Source organism: Neomonachus schauinslandi, chromosome 9 (assembly GCF_002201575.2).
Source record: "Neomonachus schauinslandi chromosome 9, ASM220157v2, whole genome shotgun sequence".
NCBI lineage: Eukaryota > Metazoa > Chordata > Mammalia > Carnivora > Phocidae > Neomonachus > Neomonachus schauinslandi.
The window spans coordinates 140,834,880-140,859,728 of NC_058411.1; the positions used below are offsets into that span (position 1 = coordinate 140,834,880).

At 44.7% G+C, this 24,849-nt stretch overlaps 1 protein-coding gene across 1 annotated transcript in view; it reads left to right on the forward strand.

The window, feature by feature from the left end:
- EFL1 (elongation factor like GTPase 1) overlaps window positions 1-24,849 on the forward strand; it is a 145,415-nt gene that overhangs the window by 12,707 nt on the left and 107,859 nt on the right. The window contains 3 exon segments of the mRNA XM_044917993.1: window positions 6,136-6,269; window positions 7,419-7,556; window positions 9,031-9,245. Coding sequence (XP_044773928.1) covers window positions 6,136-6,269; window positions 7,419-7,556; window positions 9,031-9,245 — 487 coding nt within the window.

Sequence of the window (24,849 nt, forward strand, 5' to 3'; positions counted from 1 at the left end):
TTGGTTCTAAGCCGAGTGCCTCATATACATGATTTCATGGGTATTCCTCACAGCAACCCTGTGAGATGGATACTACCCTCATTTTACATACATACAGAGTGGAGTTCAGGGAGTTTCAGAAACTTTCCCAAGGAGAGAGGGGTTAGCATGCGGCAGTGGTCCTGGGAACCAGATGATTCCGTTTCCAGCTTGTTCACTTGGACCAGGAGTCTCGTGGAGGTCGGTCAGTCCAGACCATGGCTGATGGCTCCTGAAGTGTGCCTCTCTCCTGTCCACAAGGGATTGCTGGGGCTGCTTAGAGACGTCTTGCAGCCAGCATTGCCTGCATCCCTGCTGTCCTTGGTCACCGCCCAGGTTGGGAGCCTCCCTACCCGTCTCTTCCCCATGTTCCTCTGTGATGTTAACACCCCTCCCTCAACCTCTGCTATTCCCTTCCTTCCCAAAACGTACTTTGCAAAGGTTCCAAGGTAAACAAGCATCTCTCCATCCTCAGCGTCTTTTTGTTGATGTTCTCTCCTCCGCTGCCAGCCTGGCTGTTTTCCCAGGACACTGCTCTCCTTGGACTCATTCTTCCCTGCTCCATCCGTCTCTGGGTTAAGACATGGGGTTGCCATTCTCTTCATTCCCTGCGTCTGGTTCAAAGCTTCATTCTTCCAGCCTTGTTTTAAAACTCCCCTCTCTTTCGAGATTCATAGTCTAACTGTTCTCCTCTTTCCTGTCCTTGTCAGCTCCTGAGGATGGTGCAGACTCTTTAGTGACCTTAGCACCTGACTCGTCGTTTTCCTTTTTACCCAGATCTGCCAAGGTAGATCTGCCAAGGTTTTACCATTCCTGACAATGAACTCCCCGACAGCGTGGCCTCTCAGTAGCGGCGGTGTGTACATCTCCACTTCTTCACCCACTCGCTGTCACGGCTCCTTTCTGGTTGTTAGCATCTTCTGGAACTGCCCATCTTTGACATTTCAGGTTGGAATACTCGCTTCCCCACAGTCTTCGATCCTCCTGCTCTCTCACCTGTGGGGTGAAGTTCCCATCCTTGGACTTCCTCAGGTTCTCCAGCTCCTTGAGCCCCGTCCGCATCCTCCATTCACTGCCCGTGTCTGACAGCCCAGATCGGTCATCTCACTGCCAGTCCCTCCACGGGCCTCAGTTTCTTTGCCTTCTGTCATTTCTCCGAGCAGAACTGTAACCGCGGACAGAGCTAGCGCTACACTTCTTCCTTCTTCTCCCGGGCTGGGGTCTTGGCTGGTCCTCAGGGCTACTGACAGACGTGTGCTCGGGACTTGGCTCCTGCTGAGTTTCTTCTCTCCTGTGTCTTCACTGACAACTTGACCATTAGCTTTTAAGGATGCTCACTCCAGTCTGTCTCATCTTGAAAACAGATGCTCATTCATCCTTCCCACCCCACGTTCCCCTAGCCCCGTCTTGGTCGGGGGCGTGCTGCTTTCAGTCTTGCAGCGGCTTACAGTAGTGACACGTACGACCCGTGTGAAATTGAGCGAAAGTTAGCCCTTGGTCTCTGACTTTCCCTCCAGGTTGAAGTAAACACCGATTCTAAGCAGGTTGCCAAGGTTTGGAACCCTGACGTAGGTTCCAAGAGATGAACATCAACCCTTTTTTTTTTTTTTTTTTTTACACAAGGCTTCTTTATTCTGGTTCTTATTTTATCCTTACAGGCAAAAATGCCAGTAAGTAGAAAGGTCAAGACAGTGTAGTCATGTAATTGCTAGATTTCCTACCCACGCAGCAGGATTTCAAAGGTGGTGAGGTTCCTAGTGATGTCAGAGTTCAGGGTGCGGCCCCAGTACCGAGTGGCTGGCATGGATGGGCACGCCGAGAAAAACCACAAGCTGGTGAGGTCACCCGTAGTCAGAGATGGCCCACGTGTGGTCTCCTTTGTTTCATGTCGGGGGGAGGGTCTGGAGAGGACTTCGGGATGGGGCCATGCGACAAGAAAACTTCATTTGTTTGTCATTCATAGTTGTTTGTAGGTCATTGTCTCACTCCTCCCTAAACCACCTCACTTCTGACATTCATACCATCAGGATCAACCACCCACGACCTCTTCTTGTAACAGCCTTCTCACGAAGACCCACTCGGTTCCCCTGCAGAGACCTGTTACCTGTGTCGGCAAATACGAGAGAAAATGCATCATTATTTCAGGTCCCTGAAATAATGAACCATATCAGTTGATTTACTATAATCTTATATACTACTTTAAAATAGAAAGGGATAGTAGTGGTATTTCCTGTGGAAACTTCCTGTGGAAACTCCTGTGGTTACCATTTAGTTGGGGCCTAACTTTTGTCCGTAAGTGTTGCATGTTCTGTAAGTAATGTGCCAGGGAACGTGTTCTCACATGGCTTGGGTTTTGTCCGTGTTCCTGATACCGTTGTCGTGAGATGTAGTGTTCTCCTAACACGCCAGAACAGAAGAGACACTTGCATGAAGTGCGGATCTTCGGCCATGAGTGGATGGACATCTCCCTTTGTTTGAAGGCACGTTGTCTCCTGTTGGCTTTCTGTGTGTGCGCGCTAGCGAACGTCTTCCGTGTTTCAGAAATTGAACATGACCTTGTGAAGTTTTCCTCTTCACAGAGGAGACCTTTGGCAGGCACTGGTGACAGATATGCACCTTCCGTGAGGCAATTACCCGTGGCACCCTAAGCCTGGAGGACTCACGGGCATGGGAGGGACGATTTTCCCATAACCCCCGTGAGCAGAAACTGTCTGCAAGATACCTGCCACGATTAACTTCAGGGCTTCCAGCTTTTTCTTTTCCCCAGTCTCCTGGAACATGAAAAAAAAAATGGATTGGCGCTCTGCGGATTAGAGCAGTCCCTGAAATGAAGAGGTGTGTTTTGGAATGCCTGGGAAGTATGGCTTAATGCGCTAGCAGGAGCCGGTCCATATGCACCTTTAGGACCATGTGGCAAATCAGAAAAGTCATTTAGCATGCCTAGAAGTTAAAATTTCCTTTAGCGCAGGAGTCATAATATCTAACGTGATCAACCCCACACCCGTTTTTGTTTTGTTTTATTTTGTTTTTATTTGTGTGTGTGTGTTTGATGCTCCACACACACAAACGGTGGTAGATGGCATTCAGGGAAACAAGTCTTAAAGAGGCACAGCGTAGCTGAAGACAGCAGAAGAGTTGGGTTTACGGCTGTTTTTTTTTTTTTTTTTTTTCTCTGATGGATATTGGACTTCTTTTCCCTACCTTTGAAATTTAGTTTGAAGTTACTTGGAAAGAGTGAAGATAAAAAAAGTCATTGAAAGTCAGAGACCTGCTGTGTGCTGAGCTCTGTGCTTCTCAGCTGTGTGGGTGACCACGGACCGAAGCCTTTCTCTCGTCAGGTACATTTGGGAAGTCAGGCTTCTTTATTACAGAGCTTCTCTGAGCCTTTAGTACATACGTGTGTTGTGAGCCTCTTCCTCACCCCGAACCCCCCCCCCCCCCCCCCCCCCGCATTTCCCAAAGGTTTTTGATCACACAGTCTTATTTTTTATGTTGCCTATTTGCAGGTGAAAACACTTGGTATATCACTAGCTTTCTGTTTTTGGGATCTGAACTTGCTGTCCTTGAATAAATTTCAAGGGGTCTGGAATTGGATGCATAATTAGGGGAGGGTAGATAGACAGGTGGATAGATAGGTGGATCGGTAGGTAGATGTGTTTGTTTTTCTGAATGTCATCTAAAAGGTCTGTAACCCCAATAAAAGGCAAGAGCACTATTATGTAGGAAGCCCGAAGTTTCTTTGTGGCTGCATTTTTAAATTCTGTAAGGGACCTGACAGCAGACACAGGCTCTGGAAGTTCTGTCTCAGGCCCGGCTGTTGTCAGGCAGGGTGGGAGAGCGCTTACAGTTCTCCCACACTAGAGTCTGGACTTCATCCAAATGAGCGAGCAAGTGTTGTTTCCCCAGCTGCAAAGTATAAAGGAATCTAAGACCTCTATAGGAAGTGGCTAAGGTCATTAGACCGACCTGGGTGTGTTTCTGGCTGGCTCCTCCTTGTGTGACATTGCGCACATCTCTTCCCTTTGGGGGCATGTTGATCTATGAAGTGAAGGGTTAGGCTAGGAAAATGTGGACAGATTTTAGGTATCTCACAGCTTCTGTTTTACGTGATGGGAGCTGATAGGACCTTAGACCCCTGCTAGTGCTGCTCATTTTCCTTTGCCTTATTTGGTAGAGAGCTTGGGCTTATCCCAAAGGGTGCTGTGAGCCCTGACAATAAAAAGCTCCACTGAGGCCCAGGGGCCACTGTCCCAGGGCCCTGGGCCTTTGATGTATTTGGTTTTCTTTGGAGATGTCCACAGTCCTCTGTCTGGTTGGAGCCTTCCCCGGTGGGTGCAGCAGAGCCAGGATTCCTTGTAACGCACCTTGCACTAGAAGACCTGGGACAGGTTGGTGGTGTGTAAGAAGCAGCCCATCGCTCACTGGTGGCACTCTCTCCCACTGAGCCCTGGTGCACTTTGGAATCCTTAACCTAGTGTTTAGAAATTCACGCCCAGTGGACTCTCAGCACATGGGATGAACTAGATACCATCTTGAGTGGTGTGGTCAAAGGTATGTCTTTGGAGTTAGATGGGTTTGAACTTCTACTCTACCGTTTTGAATTGTTTGATCTTAGGCAGTTTACGTTGGAGTCGGGTTCCGCTTAGATGTCCTCAAGGAAGATATTTAACTTTTCTGTGCCCTAGTGTTTCTGCTCTGTGAAATTGTGCTCATGGTACTAACAACTGCAAAGGGTGGTTGCTAGTAAACACGACCCAGTGTCTGCAAAATGCTTAGCACGGCGGTGCCAGGTGGAGTCCACAAACGTGGTGCTTGCTCAGTGTCACTGTCAGCTAGGGAGTGAGGCAAGTTGTCAGCTGGTTCAGGGCACTGGGGCAGATCCTCTAAAGGGCCTGCAACGTGTACTATCCAGCCCTCGGGCCCTGGAGTAGCTCTGCAGCACACGGAAGTAGAAAAACACTGAGTTAGGAGGAAGAGCAGAAGTAAAGTATGTGGGGGAGCCTGAGCATGTTCAGTGGTTGCTTTGCCTTTAAAAGAGAACTGTGGGGACGCCCAGGTGGCTCAGGCAGTTAAGCGCCTGCCTTCAACTCAGGTCATGATCCCAGGGTCCTGGGATCGAGCCCCAAATCGGGCTCCCTGCTCGGTGGGAAGCCTGCTTCTCCCTCTGCCTCTGCCCCTCGCCCCCTACTTGTGTTCTTGTTTGCTCTGCTCGCTCTCTCTCAAATAAATAAAAAATCTTAAAAGAAAAAAAAAAAGAACTGTATCAGGTTTAGCAAATGGGGAATGAGCGTAGACATCTAATGAATTACAATTCTTCTGCATGGTTTCTTTCATTATGTTCCAGTGTGAAGTCTTTGTAACCTAGGGTGGCTCATTGTTCTGGCTCGTCTGGGACTGACCTAGGAGTTAATGGGATGTGGGACCGACTTTGGGGTTTGATGGGATGTGGGGCTTTCAGTGCTTGGGACAAGTCTGCATGAGTTATCATCCTACTAAAAGCTGAATACTCCTGTTTGTCAAGAGGCTAAAAGGAGGTACAGTCTGTGTGTGAGCACAAAGCACCTTGCTTGGCACATAGTAACTCCTCCTTAAATTTTTGGAGAATTGAATCTAAATCTCAGGTTCACAGCCCGCTCTCCGAGAGCTTGAAGGGAAGCAGTGGCCAAGTGCTTTGTGTCTTTTTAAATTGGCATTTCCCGTTTTGGCCCCCTTTGAACAGCTTTTATGCCCTGGCATTGGTTTCTTTTAGTCTCCACTTGGAATCTGTGGAGTGAAATAGTAACATTTATCTTGCAGGGATGCTGTAAGGATTCAGGAAGACATGTGTGATTAGCACAATGAAAAGTGTTTAGCCCAGTGCCTGGCTCACACTAAGCTCTTAGGAAGTGGTAACTTTGGGAATAATAAAGTCCTCAATGTTTTCTATAGATGCTCCTTGGAATCAATAGTTCCATCAGTGGGAATTCCTAAGTTGGAACGACAGCTGTTGATTGAGCTTTTTTGGCTTCTTTAGCTTTATTCAGTCATTTCTTAGCACCTTTCTTATTCTAGAACGCCTCCGGGAGAAGATCGTGTACCTGCACAACTGAAAATGTGTGTTTTCAAATTCCATTTTAGATAACGAGGAGTACCTGATTAATCTGATAGACTCTCCAGGACACGTGGACTTCTCCTCGGAAGTCTCCACAGCTGTCCGCATTTGTGACGGGTGCATCATCGTGGTCGATGCCGTGGAAGGAGTCTGTCCACAGGTAGTAGGTCGTAATGTGGAAATACGTAACGGGTCAAATAAAGGAGGCGGGGAAAACAGGAGGGACTGGCCGCTGATGGCTCTGCCATTTTAGACGGTTCACTGACAGTGAGAAAGTTGGTTTTACATTTCATTCCATAATGTTCCAGTCTGTGATGGCATTAAGTCACCCGCGCCCAGAAGGGATCTTGGCGAGGATGACTTTAAGTACCTGGAAGCATCTGTGATGCCCTCTCAGAGAGGGACTTGGCCAGAGTTGGAGAGATGCTGAATTTGGGGAGGATTCTGAACTGGGAGAAGTGGTTGATGGCAAGATACTGAGTCATTTCATCCCTACGGAAAATTCTCTTCTATTGGCTTCCACCTACAGTTCCACTCCCACCCCCCACCCCTTCTCTCTCTCTATCCTCTGTGCCCTCCAGCTAGTGTTTCTCCTTTGCGCCAAAGGTGGAAAAGTTCACCAGGGTGATGTGCTGGGCATGGACCTTGGAGTGGTTCTCCAAGTTCGGTTCTTACAAGGACTTGTTTGGAGGCCTAACGTTTTATCTCGAAAAATGTTGTCACCTTTGTATCCCACTTCTTAACATACCCTTGTTTGTTGTCATATTTTTAAAAAAGAATGAGAAAAGCTTTAAATTACTCAAATGGACGAAATTTGATAATTCCAAGAAATGCCGTAACTGTCCTGTCACATCCCCTCTGGTTTCCCCTGAGGGTGTCGGTCCCCCAGCCCAAGAAGCACAGCCTTAGTCTCTGTCCTGACAAGATAAGTCTCGTTAGTACACCTGACTCCAGAAGAGCAGAACGGAGGTTAACGCTGGGGGGGCAGTCAGCAAGGTGCACGTGGGGCCTTCCAGGGGATGCTCTGGTTTTCTGGCCTGTGTTTTGGCAACATGAGCATTTGTTTGTTTTCTCGTTATTCAGTAGACTCTGCACAATTTTATTTATCCTTCTTAAATCGTCAGTTCCATAAAGGCAAGGGCAGTTTCTTGTCTGTTGTTCTTTCCTTCTGTGATGTAGACTTCGTGAGTGTTTGGGGAGCACCTGTTGTGATACAAGAGAATGGAAATGAGCGGATTACGATTCAGGATTTTCTCATGTGCTTTATTTCAAATCGTGAGTTTTACATTTGCCTTTCTGTTTTCATCAGACACAGGCTGTTCTGCGACAAGCCTGGCTTGAAAACATCCGTCCAGTTTTGGTGATCAATAAGATAGATCGCTTGATAGTGGAACTGAAATTCACCCCGCAGGAAGCCTATTCTCACCTCAAGAATATTTTAGAGCAGGTATCTCATCCTTTACTTCAGTGTTTTAAAAATCGGGGCTCCAAGAAGAGTTGTAAGGAAGCTGGTAAGTTGCCACAGAAATTCGCGTCTTTAGGCTTAGGACTGCTGTGTCTTAGAGTCCTCATACTACAGCAGAGACAGTGGGACTGGCATCCCCTCAGGAGTCCCCTCCACCCCCCGGAAGCACCCTCGAGTACAAAGCTTGGGTAATAGGTTTTGAAGCTCTCTTGCTAAAAAGCTTATAGCTTTGTTCTAAAGTGAAGCAATATTAGGAGGCTCCTTGGTTTTTTTTATGACCTGCCTTTAGATGACATTTTGCCCAACCATTTATGTATTTGCCCAGCAGACATTTACATAACTATATGTTGAATAAATGAATTCTGGGATGTCCATTGTGTGCTGGGGAGTGTGAATGTCCCGACAGGTCAGAGTCCCTGTCTTCAAAGATGTTGAGGTGTGGTGGGGAGACCTTTAAAGAGATCTTTCGAGAGCAGCGTGAAGGCGTGGGTGTGGTTGGAAAACGTGAATGAGGGCTGCCTCACCCAGACCAGGTCAGAGGGAGGAGAGTTAGGAAGAGTCATGGGACAGAAGCCTTGAGATGGAAAAAGGTCGGGAGTTAATGGCCGGGGCGTTTAGGAGAGAAGAAATAAGATATACAAAGTAAACGCAGGAAAAAGTATAGTAGGATGTTTCATTCAAAGAGCTGTGTGTGACTTGCTGTCGCTGAAGAATGGGATCATGGGAAGCAGGAGGCGGGAGTAGGAAGGAATATAGAGTTTCCATTATGGGGAACGTTGTGTGTCACACGTGGAGGTTTGGACTTTCTTCAGAACGGTGGGGTACCACTGATGAGACCAGTTGAGAAGAGTTATTTGCCAAAGGGAGGAAGGGATCAAGGTAGAGCAGCGAGAAAGCGTGGATCAATGGATGGATCTAATTCCCTACAGAATCAGACAAGGAAGGGCACCAGGGAGGCAGAAGGAGAGGGACCAGCGGTGTTTGCAGACAGACATGGGCTGATCGGTTGGAATCCCGGGAGCTTACAGGATTTCTGAATAATAGGTTCCATCTTCTCTCTGTGGTAGGAAATAAGGTCACTTACTGGGGAGGGAAATAGCTAAGGATTGGCAGGCAGGAAAAGGGCCTGAGGAGAGTGGTGACAAGTCCAGGTGTGAGAACTGGCGAGGGAGCCGGCTCAGGCTCTGAACTAGGATCGTGGAGTCATGAGATCCTAGTGACGCCAGGCCCCATGTTGTGGATGCCACTCGCTCGGGTCATAAAACGACCTCACAGAAGCCATACAATTTAGTCTTGCTGGGTTTGGAAGGAACGGGTTGATAACAGGTTAATTATTGTTGTAAATATCAACTCCATCCATGGAGCCCAAACTGACTGATGGTTCTAGACAGCGCGTCTCCCACCACAGGTGTGCTAAGCATCTAGTGACACTCTGCCATTTTACCCTCTCTCCTAGATTAATGCACTCACAGGAACTCTTTTTACTTCTAAAGTCCTAGAAGAAAGAGCAGAGAGAGAGACTGAATCCCAAGTGAATCCAAATTCTGACCCAGGAGAGCAAGTGTATGACTGGAGCACTGGCTTGGAGGACACGGATGATTCTCACCTCTACTTCTCTCCGGATCAGGGCAATGTGGTGTTTACGAGTGCAATAGATGGGTGGGGCTTCGGGTAAGTCTGTTCGGATCTCCTTCGATCTCTTCGCGTGGACTGTGTATACAAGTGATTTCTTTAATGAAACTTTTTATTGTTGAGATAATGATTGATTGAAACAGAGCTGTAAGAAAGAATAGAGTCCTCTTGTACCCTTTACCTAGTATCCCCCCAGCGGTAGCATCTTGCAAAGCTGGAGCACGATGTCACAGCCAGAATATTGACGTTGATACTGTCCATCCCAGGGAAGATCCTTCCCTAATATAGCCACCCTGCTTCCTTCACACCCCTGCTCCCTCTTAACCCCTGGAGTCACAGGTGTCTTCCGTTTGCATAATTTGTCATCTCGAAAATGTGATAAAAACAATCACACATTACGTAACCTTTTCTGGATTGGCTTCTTTTCGGGCAGTGGAATTCTCTAGAGACGTAACTCCGTTGTTGCATGTATCAGCTGTTGGTTCCTTTCTGTGGCTGAGCAGTATTCCCTGGGGTGGGTGCTGTTCGAGCATGAACAACCTCTGGGGTTTTCCCGATTTGGGGCTGTTGTGAGTGACGCTACCACAAACGTTCACGTGTAGGTTTTTCTGTGAACGTAAGTTCTCATTTCTCCGGGATGAATGCATGGGAGTGTGCTTGCTGGGTCATATGGCAGTCGTAGGTTTAGTGTTGGTTTTCCAGAAGAGGCGCCATTTTACACCCCACCCACAGTGAGGTGATCTACTCTCCACATTGTCACGGCTATTTAGCGGTGTCACTTTCTTTTAGCCATTCCGACAGGTGTGTATTGTGACGCTATGTGTCTTAATTGCATTTTCCTGACCGCTAGCACTGTGGAACATCGTGTCCTGTGCCCATTTGTCCTGTGTGTCCTCAGGTGAGACGTCTCTTCATGTCCTTGCCTTATTTTCTTTCCTTTTCTCTTTCATTTTTCAATGAGGTGTGTATGAATAGCATGCAACATTGTATTAGTTTCTTTCTTTTTTTTTTTTTATTCTTATGTTAATCCCCATACATTACATCATTAGTTTTAGATGTCGTGTTCCATGATTCATTGTTTGTGCATAACACCCAGTGCTCCATGCAGAACGTGCCCTTCTCAATACCCATCACCAGGCTAACCCCTCTAGAACCCTCAGTTTGTTTTTCAGAGTCCATCGTCTCTTATGGTTCGTCTACCCCTCCGATTCCCCCCCTTCATTCTTCCCCTCCTGCTACCTTCTTCTTCTTTTTTTTTTTCTTAACATATTGCATTATTTGTTTCAGAGATACAGATCTGAGATTCAACAGTCTTGCACAATTCACAGCGCTTACCAGAGCACATACCCTCCCCAGTGTCTATCACCCAGTCACCCCATCCCTCCCACCCCACCCCCCACTCCAGCAACCCTCAGTTTGTTTCCTGCGATTAAGAATTCCTCATATCAGTGAGATCGTATGATACATGTCTTTCTCTGTTTGACTTATTTCGCTCAACATAATACCCTCCAGTTCCATCCATGTCGTTGCAAATGGCAAGATCTCATTCCTTTTGATGGCTGCATAATATTCCATTGTATATATATACCACCTCTTCTTTATCCATTCATCTGTCGATGGACATCTTGGCTCTTTCCACAGTTTGGCTATTGTGGACATTGCTGCTATAAACATCAGGGTGCACGTACCCTTTCGGATCCCTACTTTTGTATCTTTGGGGTAAATACCCAGTAGTGCAATTGCTGGATCATATGGTAGCTCTATTTTCAACTTTTTGAGGAACCTCCATACAGTTTTCCAGAGTGGCTGTACCAGCTTGCATTCCCACCAACAGTGTAGGAGGGTTCCCCTTTCTCCACATCCCCGCCAACATCTGTCATTTCCTGACTTGTTAATTTTAGCCATTCTGACTGGTGTGAGGTGGTATCTCATTGAGGTTTTGATTTGGATTTCCCTGATGCCGAGCGATATTGAGCTCTTTTTCATGTGTCTGTTGGCCATTTGGATGTCTTCTTTGGACAAATGTCTGTTCATGTCTTCTGCCCATTTCTTGATTGGATTCTTTGTTCTTTGGGTGTTGAGTTTGATGAGTTCTTTATAGATTTTGGATACTAGCCCTTTATCTGATATGTCATTTGCAAATATCTTCTCCCATTCTGTCGGTTGTCTTTTGGTTTTGTTGACTGTTTCCTTTGCGTTGCAAAAGCTTTTTATCTTGATGAAGTCCCAAGAGTTCATTTTTGCCCTTGCTTCCCTTGCCTTTGGCGATGTTTCTAGGAAGAAGTTGCTTCGGCTGAGGTCGAAGAGGTTGCTGCCTGTGTTCTCCTTTAGGATTTTGATGGACTCCTGTCTCACATTGAGGTCTTTCAACCATTTGGAGTCTATTTTTGTGTGTGGTGTAAGGAAATGGTCCAGTTTCATTCTTCTGCATGTGGCTATCCAATTTTCCCAACACCATTTGTTGAAGAGACTGTCTTTTTTCCACTGGACATTGTTTCCTGCTTTGTCAAAGATTAGTTGACCATAGAGTTGAGGGTCCATTTCTGGGCTCTCTATTCTGTTCCATTGATCTATGTGCCTGTTTTTGTGCCAGTACCATGCTGTCTTGATGATGACAGCTTTGTAATAGAGCTGGAAGTCCGGAATTGTGATGCCGCCGGCTTTGCTTTTCTTTTTCAACATTCCTCTGGCTATGCGGGGTCTTTTCTGGTTCCATAGACATTTTAGGATTATTTGTTCCATTTCTTTGAAAAAAGTGGATGGTATTTTGATGGGGATTGCATTGAATGTGTAGATTGCTCTAGGTAGCATTGACATCTTCACAATATTTGTTCTTCCAATCCATGAGCATGGAACATTTTTCCATTTCTTTGTGTCTTCCTCAATTTCTTTCATGAGTATTTTCTAGTTTTCTGAGTACAGATCCTTTGTCTCTTTGGTTAGATTTATTCCTAGGTATCTTATGGTTTTGGGTGCAATTGTAAATGGGATCGACTCCTTAAGTTCTCTTTCTTCTGTCTTGTTGTTGGTGTATAGGAATGCCACTGACTTCTGTGCATTGATTTTATATCCTGCCACTTGACTGAATTCCTGTATGAGTTCTAGCACTTTTGGTGGTGGAGTCTTTGGGGTTTTCCACATAAAGTATCATATCATCTGCAAAGAGTGAGAGTTTGACTTCTTTGCCGATTTGGATGCCTTTGATTTCTTTTTGTTGTCTGATTGCTGTGGCTAGGACTTCTAATACTATGTTGAATAGCAGTGGTGATAGTGGACATCCTTGCCGCGTTCCTGACCTTAGGGGGAAAGCTCTCAGATTTTCCCCATTGAGAATGATATTCGCTGTAGGTTTTTCATAGATGGCTTTTATGATATTGAGGTATGTACCCTCTATCCCTATACTCTGAAGAGTTTTGATCAAGAAAGGATGCTGTACTTTGTCAAATGCTTTTTCTGCATCTGTTGAGAGGATCATATGATTCTTGTTCTTTCTTTTGTTAATGTATTGTATCACGTTGATTGATTTGCGGATGTTGAACCAACCTTGCAGCCCAGGGATAAATTCCACTTGGTCGTGGTGAATAATCCTTTTAATGTACTGTTGGATCCTATTGGCTAGTATTTTGGTGAGAATTTTTGCATCCATGTTCATCAGGGATATTGGTCTGTAGTTCTCCTTTTTGATGGGGTCTTTGTCTGGTTTGCGATCAAGGTAATGGTGGCCTCATAAAACGAGTTTGGAAGTTTTCCTTCCATTTTTATTTTTTGGAACAGTTTCAGAAGAATAGGTATTAATTCTTCTTGAAATGTTTGGTAGAATTCCCCTGGGAAGCCATCTGGCCCTGGGCTTTTGTTTTTTGGGAGATTTTTGATGACTGCTTCAATTTCCTTAGTGGTTATAGGTCTGTTCAGGTTTTCTGTTTCATCCTGGTTCAGTTTTGGTAGTGGATACATCTCTAGGAATGCCTTCATTTCTTCCAGGTTATCTAATTTGCTGGCATAGAGTTGCTCATAATATGTTCTTATAATTGTTTGTATTTCTTTGGTGTTGGTTGTGATCTCTCCCCTTTCATTCATGATTTTGTTGATTTGGGTCATTTCTCTTCTCTTTTTGATAAGTCTGGCCAGGGGTTTATCAATCTTGTTAATTCTTTCAAAGAACCAGCTCCTAGTTTCGTTGATCTGTTCTACTGTTCTTTTGGTTTCTATTTCATTGATTTCTGCTCTGATCTTTATTATTTCTCTTCTCCTGCTGGGTTTAGGCTTTATTTGCTGTTCTTTCTCCAGCTCCTTTAGGTGGAGGGTTAGGTTGTGTACTTGAGACCTTGCTTGTTTCTTGAGAAAGGCTTGTATTGCTATATACTTTCCTCTTAGGACTGCCTTTGCTGCATCCCAAAGATTTTGAATAGTTGTGTTTTCATTTTCATTGGTTTCCATGTATTTTTTTAATTCTTCTTTAATTTCCTGGTTGACCCATTCATTCTTCAGTAGGATGCTCTTTAGCCTCCATGTATTTGAGTTCTTTGCAACTTTCCTCTTGTGATTGAGTTCTAGTTTCAAAGCATTGTGGTCTGAAAATAGGCAGGGAATGATCCCAATCTTTTGGTACCGGTTGAGACCTGATTTATTACCTAGGATGTGATCAATTCTGGAGAATGTTCCATGGGCACTAGAGAAGAATGTGTATTCCGTTGCTTTGGGATGGAATGTTCTGAATATGTCTGTGAAGTCCATTTGGTCCAGTGTGTCATTTAAAGTCTTTATCTCCTTGTTGATCTTTTGCTTAGACGATCTGTCCATTTCAGTGAGGGGGGTGTTAAAGTCCCCCACTATTATTGTATTGTTGTCGATGTGTTTCTTTGCTTTTGTTATTAATTGCCTTATATAATTGGCTGCTCCCATGTTAGGGGCATAGATATTTACAATTGTTAGATCTTCTTGTTGGATAGATCCTTTAAGTAGGATATAATGTCCTTCCTCATCTCTTATTACAGTCTTTGGTTTAAAATCTAATTTGTCTGATGTAAGGATTGCCACCCCAGCTTTCTTTTGGTGTCCATTAGCATGGTAAATGGTTTTCCACCCCCTCACTTTCAATCTGGGGGTGTCTTTGGGTCTAAAATGAGTCTCTTGCAGACAGCTTATCGATCGGTCTTGTTTTTTAATCCAGTCTGATAGCCTGTGTCGTTTGATTGGGGCATTGAGCCCATTTACATTCAGGGTAACTATTGAAAGATAGGAATTTAGTGCCATTGTATTGCCTGTAAGGTGACTGTTACCGTATATTGTCTGTGTTCCTTCCTGGTCTATGTTGCTTTTAGGCTCTCTCTTTGCTTAGAGGACCCCTTTCAAGATTTCCTGTAGGGCTGGTTTTGTGTTTGCAAATTCTTTTATTTTTTGTTTGTCCTGGAAGCTTTTTATCTCTCCTTCAATTTTCAATGACAGCCTAGCTGGATAGAGTATTCTTGGCTGCATATTTTTCTCATTTAGTGCTCTGAATATATCCTGCCAGTCCTTTCTGGCCTGCCAGGTCTCTGTGGATAGGTCTATTGCCAATCTAATGTTTCTACCCCTGTAGGTTACATATCTCTTCTCCCGAGCTGCTTTCAGGATTTTCTCTTTGTCTCTGCGACTCGTAAGTTTTACTATTAGATGTCGGGGTGTTGACCTATTTTTATTGAGTTTGAGAGGGGTTCTCTGTGCTTCCTGGATTTTCATGCCTGTTTCCTTCCCCAAATTACGGAAGTTCTCTGCTATAATTTGCTCCATTATACCTTCTGCTCCTCTCTCTCTTTCTTCTTCTTCTGGGGTCCCAATTATTCTAATGTTGTTTCGTCTTATGGTATCGCTTATCTCTCGAATTCTGCCCTCGTGATCCGGTAGTTGTTTATCTGTCTTTTTCTCAGCTTCTTTATTTTCCATCATTTCATCTTCTATATTACTGATTCTCTCTTCTGCCTCATTTATGCTAGCAGTTAGCGCCCCCGTTTTTGATTGTACCTCATTAATAGCCTTTTTGATTTCTACTTGGTTGGATTTTAGTACTTTTACTTCTCCAGAAAGGGTTTCTCTAATAACTTCCATATTTTTTTCAAGCCCAGCTAGTATCTTTAAAGTGATGATTCTGAACTCTAGATCTGACATCGTACTAATGTCCGTATTGAGTAAGTCCCTGGCAGTCGGTACTACCTCTTGTTCTTTTTGTTGTGGTGAATTTTTCCGTCTCGTCATTTTGTGCAGAGGAAAATAGAGTAATGAGAGAACAAAATGCTAGCAGAGTAACAACGTCCCCAGAAAATATACTCTATACAAATCAGAAAAGACCTGAAGCAGTGGGAAAAGAAAGGGAAAGAGAGAAAAAAGAAAAAGAAAAAAAAGAAAAAAGATAAAGATAAAAACAAAAACAAACAAAACAAAGCAACAACAACAACAAAAAAAACAAAATGTGATCAAATATGATCAGGCTGGTATATAGATCAGTGCCACACACTAGATTTGGGGTGTATTTTGGTGTTTTAGAAGAAAGTGCCTCCCAAAGTTTTAAAGAAAGAAAAACTTATATATGTACAAAAATAAGGGTTGATATGATGAAGGGATGGAATATGACTGTAAAGATGGAAATTATAAAAAATTTTATAAAAGGAATTGATAAGAAGGTGTTTGAAAAAAGAAAGAAGAGGATTTAAAAAAGAAGAAAGAAAAAAAAAAGGGAGAGGATGTGATCAGGCAGGGGAATAGAAAACACCGTATACTAGAGATTTAGGGTATATTTTAATCTGTTAGAAGAAACTATCTCAAAATTTTAAAGAGAGAACAACTTATATATATAAGCCAAAAATACAGGTAACTACTATGAAGGGATAGAATATGACTCTAAAAATGAAAAAGAAAAATGTTTTTTTTAAAAAAAGGGATTGATAAGATGTTGGTTGAAAAAGGGAAAAAGAAAAATTCAAAAAGAAAAAAAGTTAAAAAAAAATAACTTTGAAAGACTAAAGAATCATGGTAAAAAAGCCATGGATTCTATGTGCAGTAGTCCCCTAGCGCTGGAGTTCTGCCGTTCTCATTGATGGGTAAACTTGGTCTTGGCTGGCTGTTCTCGCTGATCTTCTGGGGAGGGGCCTGTTGCCGTGGTTTCCAAATGTCTCTGCCGGAGGCGGAATTGCCCCGCCCTTGCCCCCTCCCGGCTAAGTAATCTGCTCGGGTTTGCTCTCCGGGGTTTTTGTTCCCTGCGAGCTTTCCATCCAGCTTTGGAGGTGGAGAGTGAAAATGGCGGCCTCCCAATCTCCGCCCTGGAGGAGCCGAGAACTCGGGGCCCCGCTTCTCAGTGAGCCCCCAGAGAAAAGCCGTCAGTCACTCCCGTCTCCCAGGTCTCCGGCCGCACTCCGTGCTCACCCGGCCTGTGACCGCGCGTTTCTATCTCTGGCACCCGACCCCCTGTGGAGTCTCCAAACCCAGCAGATCCCTGCGGCGCACTCCCGCGCGGCTCCTCCCAGGGGAGGAAGGGGAGTCTCCCCGGATCTGCCGCTTGTTGGGTCCCTGCTGGAGGAGCAGGGGCCCGACTGTGCCGCGGATCACGGTTTATGGCAACCCCGAGCTGGGCTGCGCCTCTGCAGCCGGCTTCCCTGCTCCGATACCTGGGAGCTCTGCCACACTCAGGCACCCCCAGTCTTTCTGTGACCCGTGGGTCCTGAGACCACACTGTCCCGGAGGGTTCCACCCCCCGCTTAGCCACCAGAGTGACTTCCCTCAGCGGAGCAGACTTTTAAAAGTTCCGATTTTGTGCTCCGCGGCTCTATCACTTGCCAGAAGCGGCCGCCGGAGGCCCCTCCCCCGCCGTCTATCCTCCCGAATATCGCCTCGGATTCACTTCTCCGCACGTCCTACCTTCCAGAAAGTGGTCGCTTTTCTGATGAGAGAGTTGTTGCTATTCCTTTCTTCGACCTCCTGTTGGGTTTGTAGGTGTTCAGAATGGTTTGATCCCTATCCAGCTGAATTCCTGAGAGGAGACGAAATCCAGGTCTCCTACTCCTCCGCCATCTTGCTCCCCCTCTGTATTAGTTTCAAGTGTACAACAGAATGATTCCGTATCTGTATAGACTGTGAAATGACCGCCACGATAAGTGTAGTTTTCCATATGCTGGTACAGGATGTTTGTTTCCTGTAATAAGGACAAAGAAGATTTACTCTCTGAGCGGCTTTCAAATATGCTGTACTGTATTTAACTGTTCTCTCATGTGCTGTACACGACATCCTCTGAGCTAACGTGTTTTGTAAGTCAGCGTACCTTTTGACCCCCTTCACCCATTTCGTCCCCCACCTCTGCCTCTGGCAACCACCAGTCTGTTCCCCGTATCTAGGAGGCTCTTGTGTTGGTTTTGTTTTTTTGTTTTTTGATTCCACAGATTATATATATGATTATGTGATATGATGCATATGATATTATATGTGTGTATATGATAGGGTATATTATATATGATACACATCTTTATCCGTTCATCTCTTGATGGACACTTAGGTTGCTTACATGTCTTAGCTATTGTAAATAATGTTGGCAGTGAACCGGGGGTTACATACATCTTCTCAAGTTCTTTTTTTTTTTTTCCCCCAGGTAAGTACCCAGAAGTAGAATTACCAAATCCTGTGGTAGTTCTATTCTTCATTTTTCAGGGAACCTCCATACCCTTTTCCATCCTGGCTGCACCAATTCCATCCCCACCAGTGGGGAACAAGGGTTGTCTGTGGCCACATCCTCGCCAACACTTGTTAGTCCTTGTCTTTTTGATAGTGGCCATTCTGACAGATGTAGGGTGATATCTGGTTATGGTTGGATTGGCATTTCCCTGATGCTGAGTGATGTTGAGCATCTCGTGTCTGTGGGCCATCTGTACATCTTCTTTGGAAAAATGTCTCTTCAGTTCCTCTGCCCATTTTTAAACTGCATTCTTTGTTTTTTTTTTTTGCTGTTGAGTTGTATGAGCCCTTTATATATTTTAGTTATTAATCCCTTTTCAGATATAGGATTTGGAAATATTTTCTCCCATCCCATAAATTGCCTTTTCATTTTGTTGATGATCTCCTTTGCTGTGTAGTCCTTTGCCCATTTTCTAATTGTATTGTTTGTTTTTTTTACTGTTGAATTTTGAGAGTTCTTTTTATCTTCTAGATACTAGTCCTTTGTCTCATACGTGTTTTTTTTTTTTTTTTTTTTAAGATTTTATTTATTTGACAGAGAGAGACACAGCGAGAGAGGGAACACAAGCAGGGGGTGTGGGAGAGGGAGAAGCAGGCTTCCCAAGGAGCAGGGAGCCCGACGCGGGGCTCGATCCCCGGACCCTGGGATCACGACCTGAGCCGAAGGCAGACGCTTAACGACTGAGCCACCCAGGCGCCCCTCATGTGTGTTTTATAAATAGTTTCTTTTAGTCTATAGTTTGATGTTTCATCCTTTTAACAATGTCTTTCATAGAGTAGAATTTGGGTGGATTTATTTATTTTTACTTCAGAGAGAGAACCCTTGTGGGGAGGAGCAGAGGGAGAGAGAGAGAAACTCAAGCAGACTCCGGGCTGAGCACGGGTCCCAGTGCGGGGCTCCATCTCACTACCCATGAGATCACCACCTGAGTCGAAACCAAGAGTCAGGCGCTTAACCGACTGCACCACCCAGGCGCCCCTATAAATTATGCTTTTAAAGTCAAATCTAAGAATCCCGCATGGCTAGGATTTTGTCTCCTGATGATTTTCTCTCATAGTTTTTTCTAAAAGTTTAATAGTTTTACTTTCTACATTTACGTCTGTGATCCATTCTGAGTTAATTTTCTGTATACGATGAGAGACTTGGGTCAAGGTTCTTTTTTGGGCTATAGATGTCCAGTTAGTCCAGCACCATTATACCTCCCCCACTGGATTGCTTGTATACCTTTGTCAAAATCTGCTGGACATCAGTTGGATACCTGTGTGGATCTACTTCTGAGTGTTCTGTTCTGTTTCCTCGATCTGTGTGTCTATCTTTCCACCAGTACCACACAGTCTTGATTACTGTAAGTATCTAACAAGTCTTGAGAGTAGGTAGGTTGTTTCAGCCCCCATTCCTCTTTTTGGAGATTATTTCAGCTGTTCAAGGGTCTGTGCCTCTCTGTGTACATTTTATTTTATTTTGTTTTTAAGATTTTATTTATTTATTTGACAAAGAACACAAGCAGGGGGAGCAGCAGAGGGAGAGGGAGAAGCAGGCTTCCCGCTGAGGAAGGAGCCTGACACGGGGCTCGATCCCAGGACCCTGGGATCATGACCTGAGCTGAAGGCAGACGCTTAACGACTGAGCCACCCAGGCACCCCTCTATGTACATTTTATAATAATCTTTGCCTATATCTGCAAAAAAATGTTGCTAGGGTTTTTATTGAAAAAGCATTGGGGAAACTTTATCCATTTGAGAATTGACATTTTTGCTACATTTTCCTTTCTAATCCATGAACACTGTGTTTCTCAATTTTTTAAAGATTTTCTTTGATTTCTTTCATTAACATTTTGTAGTTTTCAACATAAAGCCCTGTATATATTATATTGGACTTGCACCTAATCTTTCATTGTTTCTGATCAATTAGAAATGGTATTATATTTTTAATTTTGGTGCTCACATATTCATTCCTACCTTTTGGAAATACATTTAATTGGTTTTTGTATGTCGCTCTTGTATACTGTGACCTTGCTAAACTCACTCACTAGAGTTCTTTGTGGATTCCTTGGCATTTTCTACAAGGCAGGCCTGTCACCTGCCAACAGGGGCTGCTGTATTCCCTCCTTTACTTGCCACTTCCTTTCCCCTTCTGGCCTCACTGCTCTGCCAGGAGCTTCCAGGACCGTTAAAGAGCAGGGAGAGTGGGCATCCTGGCCTTGTTCTGATCTTAGAGGGAAGTACTGAGGCCTTCACCATTGAGTGTAAGGTTAGCTGTGGGTTATTTTTAAATGTTCTTTATCAATTTGAGGAAGTTCCCCTGTATTCCTTTTTTTCTCAGAGTCATTTTTATGAAGGGGTGTCAAATTTTGTCAAACGCTTTTTCTGCATCAGTTAATGTAATCATAGGATTTTTCTTCTTTAACTTGTTAATATAGTGGATTACATTGATTACTTTTTGAATCTTGAACCAGTTTTGCATCTCTTTATAGATTTTATGTAAAATGATTTGTTTAGAACTTTAATCTTTGAATAAATTTAAAATTGAAAAGGTACAAAAATGTATCCCTGGGAGACCATGAAAAGTCTCCCACCTTGTCTCCCTGTCTCTTAGGTTTTCATTTCATTTCCCTACAGGAAACTAGTACATCCTGGCAGTTTCTTGTATACTCTGGAGGTTATTTGTGCATAATATGTGAGCAAATACATTTCTATTAACTTTTACTGTCTGCACTAGCAGAAGCTAGTATGGAAAGAAGCTAACTTTATTCGGGTGTACCCATGCTGGATGTTAAGCTAGTCACTTTGCTTAAATTATTTCATTGAGTTCTTAGGACAGTCCTTTTAAATAGATACTCTTATGAATTATCCAAGGCTCAGAGACATTCAGCAGATGTTGAACATCACTCAGCCACGAAGCAGAGGAGCTGATACTAAGTTTAAGGTCTGCTTGACACTGAAGTTTATGCTTCCTGACTGGGGCTTCAGTGGGCTCTCCACTCTGGGGTACAGGGACCCTTGTTTCTTCTGATGGCCCCTTCTGGATATGTACCTGCGGGCCATGGAATGTGACGTCAGTGTTTAGAATGTGGTGGGCATTTGATTTATGTTTCTGAACCACAACCATTACTGACTTGTGAAATCAGAAATCCAAATACAATTAAAGAATTATCACTTTGTGAAAAATGTCTTGAGCTTGGATGAACGGTTGTGGGACTACAGTGGGATTTACTTAGTCATGGGCTGAATCTTGCATATATAGCAGGGATAACAGAACCAGACATAATGCACCAGAGGAAAACAGCCTATTCAAGAAACATTTGTCAGTTTGCAAATGGGAAAGAAGAAGGGATCAGAAATTGAGCAGAGCGCATGGCCTGCGAGGAGCCCAACTGGTCTTGGCTGTTCTGTCCTCCTTTTTTTAAAGGAACTTGATCTTCACTCCCTTTGGACCGGACAGATTTTGCCTTGACAGGATAATAAATTATAATACCATGGTTTTTCCTTGTTGGTTTGTCATCAGTTATAAAGACCATAGTCCACTTAGTGCCTGTGAAGGTCATACTGAAATTCAGAGAGTGGACATATAATGAAAATAGAAACTACCAACCTGCAGAGAATGTGCCCATTTTCCGCGTGGCTGATGACGCCATTGTCACCATTTTGGGCCTCAGTGTCCTCACCTGAACACTAAGAATGTTGGGCTTAGATGATTTCTGAGAATTTCTTTGAATTACAAAGTACAGTGATTCATTCCGTCATATAACCGGGTCAGGCCCATTAGTTTCCTAACCTGTCAGCATTTTGCTCATGAGCCACAGGGTTGGGGGCTCGTCCTTTGCTTGGAATGATTTCTAGAAATCATTGAACATTCCAGGTGAATTTTAGTCTGAATCTCAGAAATTGGTGTCAGTTTATTGTAGAAGGAGAAGGGATGGGGAGAGGCTTGCACGGATGGCTTTGGGATCCTCACAACCCTGGACACTTTGACGTGCTGTCAGTCAGCGAGTGAATGCCCTGCGTTAAGCAAGGTCGCATTTAGGGTCCATGCCCAACAGTGCCTGTTGTCAACAAGTGGACATGTTCATTTATGGGGAGCTGATGGGAACGAAAGCCCTAGAGGTCCTTTTCTGCTGGCCTCCCTCTGATGGGTCATGATTAGGGAAAGGGGGCAACTCCTGTGTCCCAAAAGGTGGGAAAGGAGCACATTTCAGAATTTGGAGGATGTTTGAAACTCTCACGGGGGGACAGGATGAAGGAGTGTGACATGAGCCTGAACCGGGGCATTACGGCCTCAGTCTGTCCTGTTGCAGATGTGAATCCGGGAGAATCTGCTGACTTGGATAGGTCAGAGTGCAGCTCCGGTTGTAGATAAGTGCAGCTGAATTCCCAACCCTATAAAAGAGGGACAAGAGTCCTCCCTAGAGCAGTTCCGTTTGTCTTTGTACATCAGCGTTTTCGGCTCCTGCCGTTGATGTCAGCCCGCTGGGCGGCTTGGATGCACAAGGATACCCCATAACCTCCCCCTTGGCCACGTTGTCATTCAGGAAGATAGACCAGGATGGATGGGTCAGTAGGTCTGCAGGTCTTTCTGAGAATCCCGTTTGAAGGTACTCTGTGGAGGAAGTGAATTAAAACAGAATCCAAGAATGGAGAAATTGTCATAGTTTTAAAATTAAAACTAACTAATGACAGACAAAAAGCACGAAGCAATAGTGGGGGGGAAGGGTTGATGTTAAGCAAGTTTTATGGTAACTATGGGATGAAAAAGAATGGAAAGGATAAAAACCAAGATTTTGGAAGATTTCTGTGCCTATCACTTATGATTCTGATAGAGGTTTGAGTGTGGAAACCTCTAAGTTTACCACTTATCAAATTAAAAACAGGACATGTATCTGACACAGTGTTGTATAAGACCAAGAAAATACAAAAGTCTGGGTACCACAAATCAACATTTAAAAAAAAATCTTGGAAGCATAAGCAGAAATCATTCTAGAAATCCACATTTCCAGAACAGTTGCGATACTTAATGCATGAAATACCCCATGGAGGAGATAGCTTTTTACAAGAAGGAAATTCCATTAAAAAACAAAAAAACCCAAAAAAACCCCAAAGGTTTGCTATCTAAAAAGATAAACAGAAAGCATAATAGCTGGGGGGTAAGTACCAAAGCTTTGGCTCAGTATGTCAGTCAAATGTGAGCAAAAAGAAAGTCAGTTTGGCAGTATTGATGAACAATGCAGAATTTTTAGAAATATATTGTGGTATAAGAATCCTTGTTAATGGGTAATGGACAGAGATTAACTCTATCGGTGATCCTAACAAAGTGCATGAGGCAAAAATAGAAGTATAAGTAGAAATCTGCATGGTTTGGGGAAGATTTTATATCAGTCAGACTGTTAACAGGTCAAATAAAAACATAAACCATCTGAACAGTATAAAGTCAGAATTTAAGTGTCAGTGAAGGATATACAAAAATTGGTCTTATCTCAGGCAAAAAAATGCAATTTCAAAAAATACAAAATACGAAAATATTGGAAGTTTGATGTGCTAATCACTCGGTCATTACCTTCAGTTTTAGCCATGTAAGAATAGACTCAACTTAACCATATGTCGCCCAAAGCGTCTGCTGTATTCATTGGGGCCCTCACAAGCATCCGGGTGAAGGTGAGGCCTCTCAGGTAAGGTTGGGTTGGAGAATGTGCCTGGGACCTCCGGCCACAGTGCTTGCCCTCTGTTGTCCCCCTCCCATAGGTCCTGGAATGGATCTGCAAGTCTGCGTGGAGGATGGCACCGTGCCTGGCAGAACCAGGGGGTTAGAAGTAGGAGCCGCAGGGAGATGCGGTCTGCTGATTTGCAGCTGGAAGGGAGCCTCTGTGCCTTGCTCTGGGCGTGCTTCACTGCAAGAAGCCCAGGAGGACGCCCGGCTCTCTTTACTGGTTCCTGGAGCACGCAGCAAGGGTCTATTTCTTCCTTGAGGCATGGGCACTGTGCGCAACCGGCCACTGAGCTCACTTGTGGAGTAGCCACTGGAGCGGGAGGGAGACCGGTCGTGCTCCTGTTAGCCCTCCAAGGCAGAAGCTGTTGGTCTGTGGACTGAGCTGAGAATTTGTGCAGAGAAGGGATCACTCCTTCAAAAATGTGTCAGTTCTAAGTTAATCATAGTGTAATGTATGTAGAAAGCATATATAATTTACATGTATAATAAACATAAAATTGTAATAGAAACTAAAATTTTGGAAAATTAAAAAAAACAAACCCACCTGAGCAAATCATTGTGGGATCAAACGGGAAATGCAGCTGATAACAGCGAGTCGCTCTGAGGTCCTGGCCTCTCGAGGCCGGCCCCGGGATGCCAGTAGCCTGTAACTGCAGAATTGGGACTTTGATTCCTGATTGGGTGTTTCCTCTCCCTTCGTCCTCAGTGAGAGGGGACGCTGGAACCTCCGGCACTTTCCGTGGGGCCTGCTTTGGTGCTGAGCTGCAGCCTGCTGTTCACGTCTCTGCTTCCGACCACAGCGATGAACTTGCAGGGCTCTGGCAGCTTCCTCTTGCTCCCACCAGGCTTTGTAGCCGTGAGAATACCAGCTCATCGGACGGGGTCGTAGTTAGCCCTGGATTCGGGCCATACCACCCTTGCCGACTGAGAGCTAAGAACTTGTCCGGAGTACGTTACCTTTGGCGTCTGTGCAGCGGACGAGAGAGCAGGCATCTTCCCAGACGCTGGTGCTTTGAGAGGTGGACTCACACCTTACGTGAAACGTGCTCATCCCTGCGAAGGGAGGTTTTTCCTGGGTCCTCGGTCCTGACGGCACAGATGCTACCTGCCGCACGCCGACGTGCCAGGTGACCGTTGTCCCGTGCCTGGGGCTTGCGGTACAGCGGACTGGCGCTAGCCGGGTTCTCTCCAGGTGTGCGGACGTTTCCTGTGGAATCCAGGAGGCCAAGAAGCCTTTTTCTGGCAGGCC